Raw genomic sequence first — 13343 nt, 5'->3', positions numbered from 1 at the left:
ATGTAAAAACCAATGTAAATTAAATTTCCAATGTAAAAAGTTAATCTTACTTTTGATAAATATTTTCAGACACTATACACAAATGTGAACATAGAAAAACATTCATTTTATGTATGTTCATAATATATTTTAAATTCACTCTCACCTTTTACACTAAACAAACATTAACATAGATTTGTGCATATATAGTGCTATAGTTTTATGAAACTTGTGGCTGAGAGGTAACAAAATGTTTGCAAAGGAGAAAAAAAATCTTATAAAGATCTTCCAGGGGTGATCGTGAGCCCAACTCATAAATCCTGAAAATTTCTAGAGTAAAATCATTCAAAATATTTATATCTTTTTAAATTTAAATATTTACTTTATAAAATAAAATTATCTTTATTTATCAAAATTTTCAAAACATGATATTCTAAATGAATTATATGCAACCTAATTTAAATGAATAATTATGTGTAAGTTTACTTTTATCTTTAATCACATTTATTATTCTACCAGAAAAAATATTTAAAAATGAAAGAGATGTCAAGTATAAATTCTAGTTTGAAAAATTTTTAAATAAAATATACAATAATTTTTATATATAAATGCGATCGATGATTTCTTGAAACTTCTGAACTTTGGATTTCCGTAAACTTTCAATACGCGGTAGCGAAAAATCCGGATTTTTTCCAGAGCTCAATCACCCCTGATCTTCCATATTTTTTATTTAGGAAATGCATATTTTGTGATGCTAATAAATAACAATACCAACGTAGTTGCCAAATTTTTTTTTAAATCAATTTTTTTTTTATTTAAGTAAAAAAAAAATTCTTTATAGTAGCCAAATTATCTGATAAAATACATTAGCAATAAGTTATGAATTAAAAGTGCAATTTTAAAACAATAATATAGCTAAAACTATTAATATTTCTATTTCAAATGCTATTTAAAAAAAAAAAACATTTATTATTACAAACTAAACATCTAAACTTTTAAGGACAGGGAAGCAATTTGACAGTTAGATACCTAATGAAGAGTAAAATAGTTAATATCAGAACACATTAAAGAAAATATTATTGAAATTTTCTCTGGGCTATATTTTATCAATATAGTTATCAGTATTTAAACACTAATAGCGGGTAAATATGTTTTAAAAACACTTAAAGCATTCAAATAAACATAAAATTAAATGGGTATAATTGAACTATATGTTAAATTCCTAGCTGATTGTGTTTTACATACAGTTAATGGAAAATTATAATTTAACAGTTTGACTAATTTTATTTATTTATTAGTATATTTAGAAATATAATAATTTACCCTTTGGATAAAACCTTTTATATTTTTGGATAAAACCTTCATTATCAATGAAATCAGACTTTAAAAAGAATCGCACAGTAAAGAATGTAATTACAAACATATTTTTGACTTAATGATTAATCATAAATGGTCTCAATTATTAAAAAAAATCAATTTGTTTAAAACAGTGGTTTTCTTAAAAAATATATAGCTGATTTAAAACATGACTTAAATCAAAAGATATAATTCATTTCAACTTTGTATCCCAAAAATAAAAGTGAATTTTGAGTTTAGTAGGGTTCCAATATTTGTTAGTTTTTATCATGTAACAAAAGCGGCAGCAGCAAAAATTTGCCAAAAATATTTGACAGTGAAAAAAAATGCACAGGGGAAACAAAGTTGTTCTAAGAATTAATTCAAATTTTAAATAAAAATATATTTTCTCTTTATTTTTACATGAATTTTTCAATCTAAAGTAAAAACAAATGAATAAAAAACAAATATACCTTAGAATGCAATGAAGCAGTGTTGGATCTCTTATAAAAGCATTTGGAAACTCCTAATGGAGAAAAAAACTTAAAAAGTATTTGGTGCATTTTTGAAAGAGTATAAATAAATAAAACTAATAATACACAATATTTATTTGAAACACAATCTTAAACTGTAAACATGATTTAATGAGGAGCTCAATAGTTTTCAAGTAATTTTTATTAACGCATTCATAAAACCAACTAGAAAATTATGAAAAAATTACTGTTCATAAACATTTTTATGTTTAAAAATGAGTAAATAAAAAAAATTTATGAATAATCGGAAAATATTTTCATGTCAAAATCCAAAGTCATAATATTCCGAGAAAATAATTGAACTCTCATAATTGTACTTAGATAAATACTTTTTTAATAAAAATTAATCACGACAAAGTATTTTTATTAGAAGAAAAGAATTAAACTTGATACTCTTTTGAGTAAGACCAATATAAAAAAGTTTACACAATAAACTGTTATATATAAAAGCTTGGCACAAGCAGCCATCGATAACATTTGTAAGAAAAACGTACTTGAAAATTAATTTTTTTCCATAAATTATTTTTATGTTCCACGGATAAAAAGCAATTTTTGAATCATGGGAAACAATTTGAACATAGGAAACATTTTGAAACAATTATAACAAATTCATAGGAGTGCAAAAAATGGTAAAAAAACATACAGGAAATTAAAATTTTCATCTGCTTCAAACTGTTAATCAAAAAAATAAAAAAATTTAATAATTAGTTTGAAATTAATGTGATGGTCTCACTTATAATTATTTTTATTCGTTTTTTAATTTTTTTTTTGCAGTTTATTTGTTCAAATTTAAAATTACATTTCATTGCAAATACTGAACCTATGATAATAAACAAGACTTTAAAAACAAAATTGTTGCAATCCAATAATGAGAGAAAGGTTACAAGTAGATCAGTAAATTAAGAATGCAGTTGGAAAAAAATTTTGTTTTATGTTCATTTTCTTAGTAATTTTATTTAAGACAGTTCAGGGATTAAATTGAAAACGCTATAAGCCACTTTTGGGTAGAAGTGAATTCTTCAAATAGGTGAATTGGTTCTAAGTGAATTCTACAAATTTATCTTTCTTACTTCGTCTTTAAAACTTTTAGAAACTTCCATACCATTCCAGTGGGCAGTGATTATAATTTTTTTGTGCTGTATTTTTGAGTCCCCATGGACAACAAAACAACTTTGGGAGGAAGGGAGGACTCCTTCAATTTTTAAATGATTACAACAATCTCATTGATAAGTAAAGTTTGAAACAGTTTTAAGTCAAACTTGAAGGTGAAAAAAAAAAAAAATTCTCATATCCACGAACAATTATCCGAGTTCTTTGTTTCAATGTATTACATTTTATAGAATTGTGTTCTAAAAAGAAAAAATTATACAAAGTGTGAAAGAAAAAAAAAAGATTTATTTTAAAACATTTAACATTAAGTTACAATTTTTTATTATTAGAAGGAAGGTGGAAAAAATTTAATTTTTTTTTAAATAATAATAATAGTCTGTATTTTAGGATATATTTTAAATAAGCACTTAACTTATTAAAAAATTTAATTCATGTTTGTTTTTAACAATATTTTATCATTTTTCATACAACAGAAAATGAATTAAATTATCTTCATCATAATGTTAACTTAGTTTTTAAAATGTACACAAGATCACTATGAAGCATCTTTAAAGAAAAGTCAACAATCCATAGAAAAATGAATTTCCTTGTTAAAAAAAAAAGGCCTCAGTGCAGGAATGAGACTTTTTTTTAAAAAAAAAATTTAAAAATAACACAGAAATGTAATTTTTTTTAAAAAAAAATATGATCTTAGTTCCCCCTCCTAAAAATTTCTTTGTTTGATAATTTAATAATTGAATAAAGAAGTCTCACCTCTATAAGTATAATTCTTTTACCGTTTGAATATAAGAAATATTTTGAAGATTGTAAGAGAAATCGACTGAAGGACTGTGCTTGAGTTTCCCTGGTGGTTATCTGATCTCCAAAGCAGAACAAGCCTAGCAGACATTTTAAAAATATTTAACATTTATACAAATAGAAAATATCATTTAATTTTTGGAAGGTATAGAAGATGTTAGAGAAGTCATATACAGGCAAATATAAAAAAATTTTATGTAAAAATCCTAGTTTGAATAAATAAATAATGGACAATTACAACATCTCTTTTCTTTATTTTCAATCCTAACTTACTGAAAATTCTCTCCTGAACAAAAAGATCTAATAGTTTTTTCCTTAAACGTTTATTTACTTAATTATTAAACGTTTAAATTGCCCACAAAGGCCTCCGTAGTGGATGCAATCAAAAACTATTTCTGATTGGTTATGATGTCGCATGTGCTGAATGGAAACATACCTCATCCATCCGCTAAGGCTATTTCAATGCTCTTATAGAATTGATATATTGAATATTGATGAATTCATTGATATCACTTGTATGAACAGTCAGCTTTGTATAGTATAAGTAAAAATTTTGTGAATTGAATTTACGGTGTCCAAAATAGAAGAAAGATTTTATAACTTTTAACTGTACATTTATCACTAAAATAACTAAAGAAATGGTTATGCAGCTCTTCACAGAGAATCAACTTTTCTTCTTGGGTGAAATCAGTGGTGTTAAAATTCACAGAAAATATTCAGGGGTCTGTCTAAGCCTTTTAAAGAGGTACCTATTTTGCGAAAATGTAGACATAATTTGTGAAAACCAAAAAGTATATTAAAAAGCCCACACAAAAATATGGTGAAATAAGAAATTATTTTCAAAAATTGATACTACAAATAAAAATCATTTATGGCTGGTAAATTTCTACATAAATTTTTCTCATATGTTCAAAAACAATTTTGCTATTGTAAAATTTTGGACTTAAAATTGCATCCTAATTTAAAAATCCATAAAAATCATTATCCATACACAAGTTTCAACTGGGATTTTATAAACACATACATTTAACAGTACTAGCACTAAACGTTATCTTCACTTTATGAGAACATTTTCGACTGGGTCATGCAGAAAAAAGTTTCACAGAGGAAAAAAAAATCTTTCATAAAAAAATAAAGAATTAATTAGAATAAATTTAAAATTATGTTCAAAATAATAGTTCATAAGTTAGAAAAGTTTCATTGCAAATCGAAATGCGTAACTAACCCAGGGTTCATCATTTTTACGGGGATATAACAACAAAATTTTAAGAAGACGAGGGTAGAGAATCTTTGAACTTGTTTTTTAAAAAGTATTTTGGGAAATAACTGTTTTTCCTTAAGTTGAATTTGTGAAGGTACAGCTAAACGGTAGCAAATTTGTCCTGGACAGAGTACTGATATTATTTTATTTAAATTTTTTTTTTAAAATAAAATAATGTTCCATTGCAGCCCTATAGCTTAATTAAAATCAGTCACAATTTTGATAGAAGTAGTACTCATTTAGATATAAGGTGGATGATTTTATTATTCGTCATAGCATAAAAACAAATCAGTGTTTTCATAAATCTAGTACATTAAAATAATTCTATCCATCATCGTTTACAATCTTTGTGCTAATGTTCAAAAATTCAGGTAATGTAATCTAATTTTGCCTCTTTTTTTTCCTTATCTAGAGTTGAAGGATTTTCTTTAAGTAAATATTTAATAATGCAGTGTTTTTTTCCTTCTTCTTCTTCGCTATATGTTAAATATTTAGGCACACATTAAGACTCATACATATTCTCAATATTATTCTTTGAGCAAATAGGAATTTCTCCACATAGAAATTATTTTTATTTTTAAATTTATAATTTTTAATTTCTTTTCCTGCTATATAGTATTTTCAAAATATGGTTACCATTAATTTTTCTTCTAAATTCTGCAAATCTGCTTGTCAGAGCTTGCAAAGAAGAATTCTAAAATCGTAAAATTAATGCATTATACATTTTTAAGGAAAAACTGTTTATTGAAACAGGTGAAAAAAAATCTCAGGTTAAGCATCCAGTAACCCCAAAAACGAATCAACACTTTCAAGAATCTATGTGCTTATACTTAAATTTTAATTTAATTTAGCAACATAATTTCAGCGAATAGCTTTAAGCTAGACATCTTTGTTTCACTAAAGCTAAAGAATTAAAAATAACTTATGGGTCATTCTCACAAAAAGGTGATTTTTTAAGTCCCTTAGTAATAAATATTAGGAAATACAGCAGATTTCTTAATATTTTTCTTCATCATTTTTTGTAAAGTTCTAACTAACAAATCATATGTATTTCTGCTAAATGTATTTAATATTTCATTCTTATTTTTTAATAAACATAACTTGAAAATCCCCTCCGTGGACGTCCCTACGTCTGTGACACAAAATAATTTTTAATGGCTGTTAAACAATTTAAATGTTATTTTAATGATTTTTGTAGTTTTACCTAGTTAAATGCTTACAGTAACTTTTTATTTAATATTTTTTTTAAAAAAAAAATTTTATAAAATAAATTACTAGTAAACTTTGTCCATCAAAAATGAAATCTCCATCCATGGTCAATTAATATAGTTCAGTAAATATGAAAAAAAAAGTTAATAAAAGTATAAATTTTTTATGTTTTGTAATCAGTAATTTAACTTTTAAACTTAAAAGTTTCAAATCACCCTATTTTATTCTATGTAAAGAAATAATGGCATATATAATTATTTGAATGTTTAAAGTACTTTACAATCATTAAAATGTATTTTTCAAAGTAGCTTGACAACTATAGAGTTTCCAGCAAACAGATCTTTTATTAGCATGTCGAGTACATTTAAGCATATAGTAACGTATAAAGTACATTTATATATCAAAAGGATATTCTTTTTCTGAGAAAAGAAAAGTAGCAAATGAATATTTAAATACTTAAAATTACTTTCAATGTGCTAGTTTTAAGTGAAAATAACAAACTTTATACTAATAAAGATATGCCGTTTATTAAATTTAAGAGAGTATTTTGATGTGAGGATTAAATGGTAAAATCAACAAAAACTTTGGAAAGGATATTAGGAAATACAGCAGATTTCTTAATATTTTTCTTCATCATTTTTTGTAAAGTTCTAACTAACAAATCATATGTATTTCTGCTAAATATATTTAATATTTCATTCTTATTTTTTAATAAACATAACTTGAAAATCCCCTCCGTGGACGTCCCTACCTCTGTGACACAAAATAATTTTTAATGGCTGTTAAACAATTTAATTGTTATTTTAATGATTTTTGTAGTTTTACCTAGTTAAATGTTTATAGTAACTTCAGATTTAATATTTTTTTTTAAAAAAAATTTTAATAAAATAAAAGACTAGTAAACTTTGTCCATCAAAAATGAAATCTCCCTCCATGGTCAATTAATATAGTTCGGTAAATATGCAATAAAGGGCAGCATATGCGAAATCCCTATAAGACAGCTGCTGGGAAAAGTAACCATTCTATTTTCTAATGTTAACTATCAGTTGTTTTTGTTCTCTTTGGTGTCAGTTTTGGATTGTTGTGTTCAACTGGGGTTTGGCAAAGTTCTCACCGTATACTCCGTGGTCATCATAAAGAAGGCAAAGAAAATTATTTTATTTTTGATAGATGAATTTTCGATTGCAAAAATAGTATATTTAATAAAAAGAACTGTCAAAAAAAAATTTGTAACTTTAAAATTAAAAATCAGTAAAATTCAAGAGCTAGTTTTTGTCTCCTCCGTGGACTTGTTATGTCACAGTCAATGGAAGAGACAATGTGTTAGATAACCATAATACAATTTTAGTTATTAAAAAACTATTTTCTTTTAATTGATATTTCTTAAAATGTAACAAATGTGTTAATTTGTTTTTATTTTTTAAAGAAAATCAATTAAGTTTAACTTTTTCTTATCGGTGAAGTAAATATTGGCAATTTTTCTAAATAATTTCTGTGATGCTTAACATTTTGTTTCTCTTCAAATTTTAGGAAAACAATGGCAAAACCAAAATGTAAAAAAAGAAAGCAATCAAATGTTTAAATGCAAAAGAGAAGGGAACAGAAAATACTTAGTATGAAACAAGCTAGACAGAAATGAAAAGAAAACCCTATATTGTTTGAAGAAAGTAAAAAAAAAAATAAAAAAAAGAGAAAGAAACTTTAAAATCTGTATCAGAAAAAGATTTAACAGAAAAATCGTGATTAAATGCACTTAAATTTTTAGAAATTGATAGAGCAAGTCGTTTGTGCCCAGGGAAAAAAGAAACAATAACAAGAAGAAAAAAGAAGAAACAAAAACGTTATTTAGATGACAGTAATTTTAATTTGCATAAAATGTTCATTAAAGAGTACCCTCAACACTCAACTTTCACATGGAATCTGAATTTTTATTTCAATAGTCTTTACATTTTAATTTATTAATATTCAGTAAGAGTTACTTAAAAAATTGTACATCTAGGTTAAAAATGGATGTTTCCTTTCATAGCAGCATGATTAATCGGAAGTAGCTCTATCTCTAATAATGAAATATTTTATTATTTACTTATTAATGTTAAACTCATATCAGTTGTACCCAATAATTAATGAATTAGTCTTCATTGACATTTCATATTTTATAACATAAAATGTCTCCTCAGTTGACTATTACATGTCCTCCATGGACAAGGCAGAATTTAAAATATTTTAAATCTTGTGAAAAATAAAATAGAAAACTTGACCATTATTATAAAGACATATAACAAAAATAAATAAAGGTATTTATGTAATTTTTATCACTTTTTTAATTACTTTAATTTAAGAAAATTTTTTAGTCTATTTATACCTTTTCAGTGAGAATGACCCTTATGCAAAATGAAAAGAAATTCTAATGCACATTTTTTAATTATTTATTAAATGATTATAGAGACAGTAATGTTGATATCTTTTTTGAACATTTTTAATTCTGCAAAAATTATTTTTATATGGTATTTATAAAATTTAATTCCTGTTTTTGTAATGTGGAACTAAATAAATACACATGTTTGATTTTAATACTCTTCCGGATTAATGCAATTAAAATAAAATTAATAAATTATACTATAATATATTAGTTTTGTAATTTTTTCTTTTTACTTATTTTATTCATTTATTTATTATTATTATCTTTATATTTTGAAAGAATGAATTAAAATTCTTACTGGGCTCACAAGTTTTATTAAAGGCTACTGCTATGCTGAAGATAATTTCCTGCATTAAATTCAAGCTAGAATAAATAAATAAAATCAATAACTTAAGCTTTTCTACTTTTTTTAAATCTAAAACTATTCAATATAAAAAAAAAATAGATTTAACATTCTTTTTCACTTAACATGAAAATAAATCTTCAAAATTAAATTGAAATATACTTTAAAATTAAGTTTAAGATGGCTAAAAAAATTAAAGTACAAATTTATTTTGCATTTATAATGCATTATTTTAATCAGTAATATTAGACATCCATAACTCATTACAAAAACCTTTTTATTGAACTAAAAATTCCTAAACATTCAGAACTCGAAAATCTCGCCAACTATTAAGAAATGTTTCAATGGGTACCATTGAAATTAAACAATATTATAAAAATACGTTAGATTAAGCTCACATTTTCAGTATGCCAAATTAGGGGACAGTTTATTTTATATATCTTTGTTCACACATAGTTATTTCCCATCTAAAATAGTTGGATTTTATTATGAAAATTTAAACGAAGATAAGACATAATGGCATTCTCAACATAATGATTGCAAATGAATGGCAGACAGGAAAGAACAGATGACGTCAGTTTCTGATAAATCATGGACTCCCCATTTCAGACAGTGAGGGGTTTTTGTGTTAAAAATAACTTAATGATTAGCACTCTTAGAAAAGTAATAAAATGCTTTCTGGAAGTTATGAGGGATTTAGAATGGATTAATATTTTTTAAAAAAAATAGATTTTAATTGTGGATTTTACAAGTTTTATTTCTTCAAATTAGAAATAGTTATTATACTCTTATATCAATGTCTGCAACTTGCTTACCATTGTAAATACCTAGCGAATTTAAAAATAGCCTTAATGTTATAACACTTCATGGGGTTGTTGAGCTTGAATAAAAATTATAATTTGTTGGATTTGTTTTTAATAATTGTATGATAATATTAACCATATTATTCATAAGTTTTGGTTCATATTGTTATTAAAAATATTTATAAATTGTACTGCATCTTAAATTGGTAAATTTAAAATAAATAAGTACAAAATTGATTTCAATCAAATAAATCTGATTTCTTTTTTACCTTTTAATCATGATTTTTATCATTCATCTTTTCATTTATTTTTTTATTTTAAAATGTATTTTGACAGAGGCTTTTTAAAATAAAGAAGGCAAGTCAAACATAAATATCACAGGAAAAATTGTATACCTTATATTTTAACAATTTTACGCATAATAAATATTTTTTTAAATAAAATTCAAGAAAGGAAAAAAAATTACCATCATATGTGTTTTTGGCATTTTCTTGATGCTTATTTGACCAAGTGAATAACTCAATACCAAGAGATTTACATAAAGCTTTGACCGTTGCAGTCTTTCCTACACCTGGTGGGCCACTCAAAATAAGGAAACACTCCTATATTAAACAAAAATGTACATTAATTTTTCAACAATGTGTTACAATACAAAAATCAGTAAACGCCAATTAGAATCAGCTTGATTACTACTCAAATCATAATTTAAATGGTTTAAATATTTATTTTTAAAAGAATCACACATTTAAATTTTGAAAAATAATCCTTTTAGCATGTATCATTTCTGAGTAACATTTAATAAAACTTTTTTTACATTAAAAAAAATTCGCTCATATATTCAAATATCTGTTTCTGTAGCATCATAAGTGCTCTTTACATTTGTCATTATTATCATACTATTACCAGAACCGCTCCTCACAAAAACTAAATAGATAACATGTAACTTTTTTCCTAAACAACAACCAATTGAGAGGACCTCCTACATTTCCTACTTTATTTGATTTATCATCATTTCTGATGCAAAAAATAAAGTGAATATTAAAAGAAGAAAGCTTTTGATTAAGCTAAGAAGATAATTCAATCACTTTCATAACATTAATTATGAAATCCTTAGTCAGGGCAGATTCTTCTTTTTTCTTTTTGAGGAAGCTATTTTAACTCAAATGAGGGATATTTCCATATTGTGATCTGTCATGCTAACTATAATAAATAAGGTGCCAAATAGATTTTAAACTTGCAATTTAAAAAAAACATGTAGATATTTGTCCAGGAATGGCAACGAGTATTTAAATATTATTAAAAATATTTACCTTTTAAGCGAGTAATACCTTTTAAGCTAGTCCCTTTCTGTGATGTTTTTTTTTAGTTTCTCGCTGGCCTCTGCCCGGAAATTGCCAAGACTAAGAGAAGTTTGAATTTCTATTTTTTTTTCCTAGTAGCAACAGATGATAAAGCAATTTCCTAATGATAAAGCAATTTTAACTCTATGTTGGATGAAATTCCTTGTTTCAAAAGATACAGTTATGAGGGAAACTCTTTGGTTTGAATTTTCTGCATTTAATAAATGGATGTATTCCAAATTACATTGCTACTTATGTGATGACAATATTTGTTCTCAAAATTTACTATTCAAAACCGCATTCCAAGAATTAAACAGTAGGATACCAACTTTTATTTTTTTGCTTCTTCACTTAACATACCAATTTCAGAAGCTGTTTGTAAAACATGGGGATCAATTATTGACAGTGTAAATAAACAGAGATTAAGATCTAAAGAAGGAAATGAAGATGTTGGAACAAATGATAAGAGAACATTTATTCAAATAAATAGACCACTAGCTGGATACAAAAATAATCAAAAGTTCATAAAAGCAGGCTTAATTGATATGTATGGACCCAATTACGCTGTACATTTTACGAATTTTAACAGTAACAAGATAATGAAAAATTTTATCACTTCCAAAGTAATTAACAAAGTGAATACAGAAGCCAATTGTTTACCATGCTTAAAATGATTAAAAAAATATTTTATATTAAGTATTATTCAAGTTTAATATTAATTTTTTCACCTGATTTGTTTCCGTACCTGATATAACTACTATAATAAAACATTAAATCATACTGTTTTAAACTGATACTTCAAATCTTTTTTAAACTGATACTAATCTGATAACTAAATCTAAATTTAATCTTTTTCTCCATTCTTAGCTATTTTTATTCTATCTTTTTACAGGTTCTGGGTGATCCTTATTTATGCTCTAGTAAGCATTTGTTTGCAGATCTATACATTTATAATTTTTCTTTATTATAAGATTATACAAATTTAAACTTAAACAAATGTAAACTTATATTATGAAATTAAGAAAAAAAAATTACACAGTTTTATTCTATGCATGTATGCCTTTTTATAACCACGAAGTGCATCTATTATTATGAATTCATTACACATATACAGTAGGGAACCGATTATCCGGAACGATCGGGACCATCGCTATTCCGGATAACTGATTTTTCCTCTTTTCTGAATCGCTACAAAAAGCCGTTTTTTTATTGTTAAACCCAACTAAAAAACATTTTTTTTGGAAATAATCTTAAAAAGAATAAAACACGATGAAGTAATACACTAATGATTATTTCCAAAATGATGGTAAGGTGAACATCTTTCAAAAAAGAAAGAAAAATCCTAAAATCTTATGAGGAAAAAAAACATTTTTTTTTTAAATGGCGGGTAAATTTATCGAATTTCGTTCCGGTTTTTTGGGTTTCCGATTTCCGGATAACGGGTTCTGTACTGTATTTATAACGATAAAAATATCTCGCAGAGAGATATTGGTTCTAGTTAGGTTTGTCGCAGAAAGCCAGAAAAAATTCTGCCACAGGGCTCACCCTCAAAATTTCCTCAAATGATAAAAGAAGTTTGAATTTCAATTTTTTTTCCTTGTAGCAACAGATTTAAAAGCAATTGCTTACTTTATGCCTTTGAGAGATGTTTATTTATAATTTACTGTGCATAGCTCAGTACATTTCAAAATTAAAAACAATTTGGAGAATGATAAACCAGAAAATATATGTGAATTACTGGAATTTTTTTAACATTTTCTAATAAAATTCAAAATAAAACAAACTTCTAACTTATTTACTCATACAACTTCAATTAATCAACAACATAACGGAATTGTAGGTCTTTCTTCTTTACTCATCATTATCATAGTTGGCCAGACAGCTCAATGTGGGCCAATGCCTTCCTCTGAAGATTTCTCCATGAGGACTTCCGATTTATCTTTGATCTCCAATTGTTTGTATTAATTGCAGAAAAATCAGACTCCACCGAGGCAGCCTATCTCAACCATAGCCTTCCTCTCTTTCATGCTCCAGTTGGTTTAAAAAGCAGCATCGTTTTTATTGTATTGTCATCACTCGTTCGAATCACGTGGGCCATCCAATTTATTTTATTTATTTTTATGTATTTAATAATACAGTATGGGACCCCTAATCCGGCAGCACTTAATCCGATCTCATTTTTTTTTTCCAGAAATTTTTATTGATAAGAGGAA

At 25.3% G+C, this 13343-nt stretch overlaps 1 protein-coding gene across 7 annotated transcripts in view; it reads right to left on the bottom strand.

The window, feature by feature from the left end:
- Positions 1-13343, bottom strand: part of LOC139424848 (cell cycle checkpoint protein RAD17-like) — a 33069-nt gene that overhangs the window by 15362 nt on the left and 4364 nt on the right. For all 7 annotated transcript variants that reach the window (XM_087158743.1, XM_087158745.1, XM_087158744.1 and 4 more), the window contains exons 3-5: positions 10257-10392; positions 3711-3835; positions 1788-1840 (exon numbers count right to left, since the gene is read on the bottom strand). In XM_087158743.1, coding sequence (XP_087014869.1) covers positions 1788-1840; positions 3711-3835; positions 10257-10392 — 314 coding nt within the window. The remainder of the gene's footprint in view (positions 1-1787; positions 1841-3710; positions 3836-10256; positions 10393-13343) is intronic.

The sequence above is a fragment of the Parasteatoda tepidariorum genome, chromosome 3 (assembly GCF_982258835.1).
Source record: "Parasteatoda tepidariorum strain Cologne lab strain chromosome 3, Ptep-v5.0, whole genome shotgun sequence".
Classification (NCBI taxonomy): Eukaryota; Metazoa; Arthropoda; class Arachnida; order Araneae; family Theridiidae; genus Parasteatoda; species Parasteatoda tepidariorum.
Note: the sequence above shows the minus strand (reverse complement) of the source record. Positions and strands in the feature narration are given on the sequence as shown.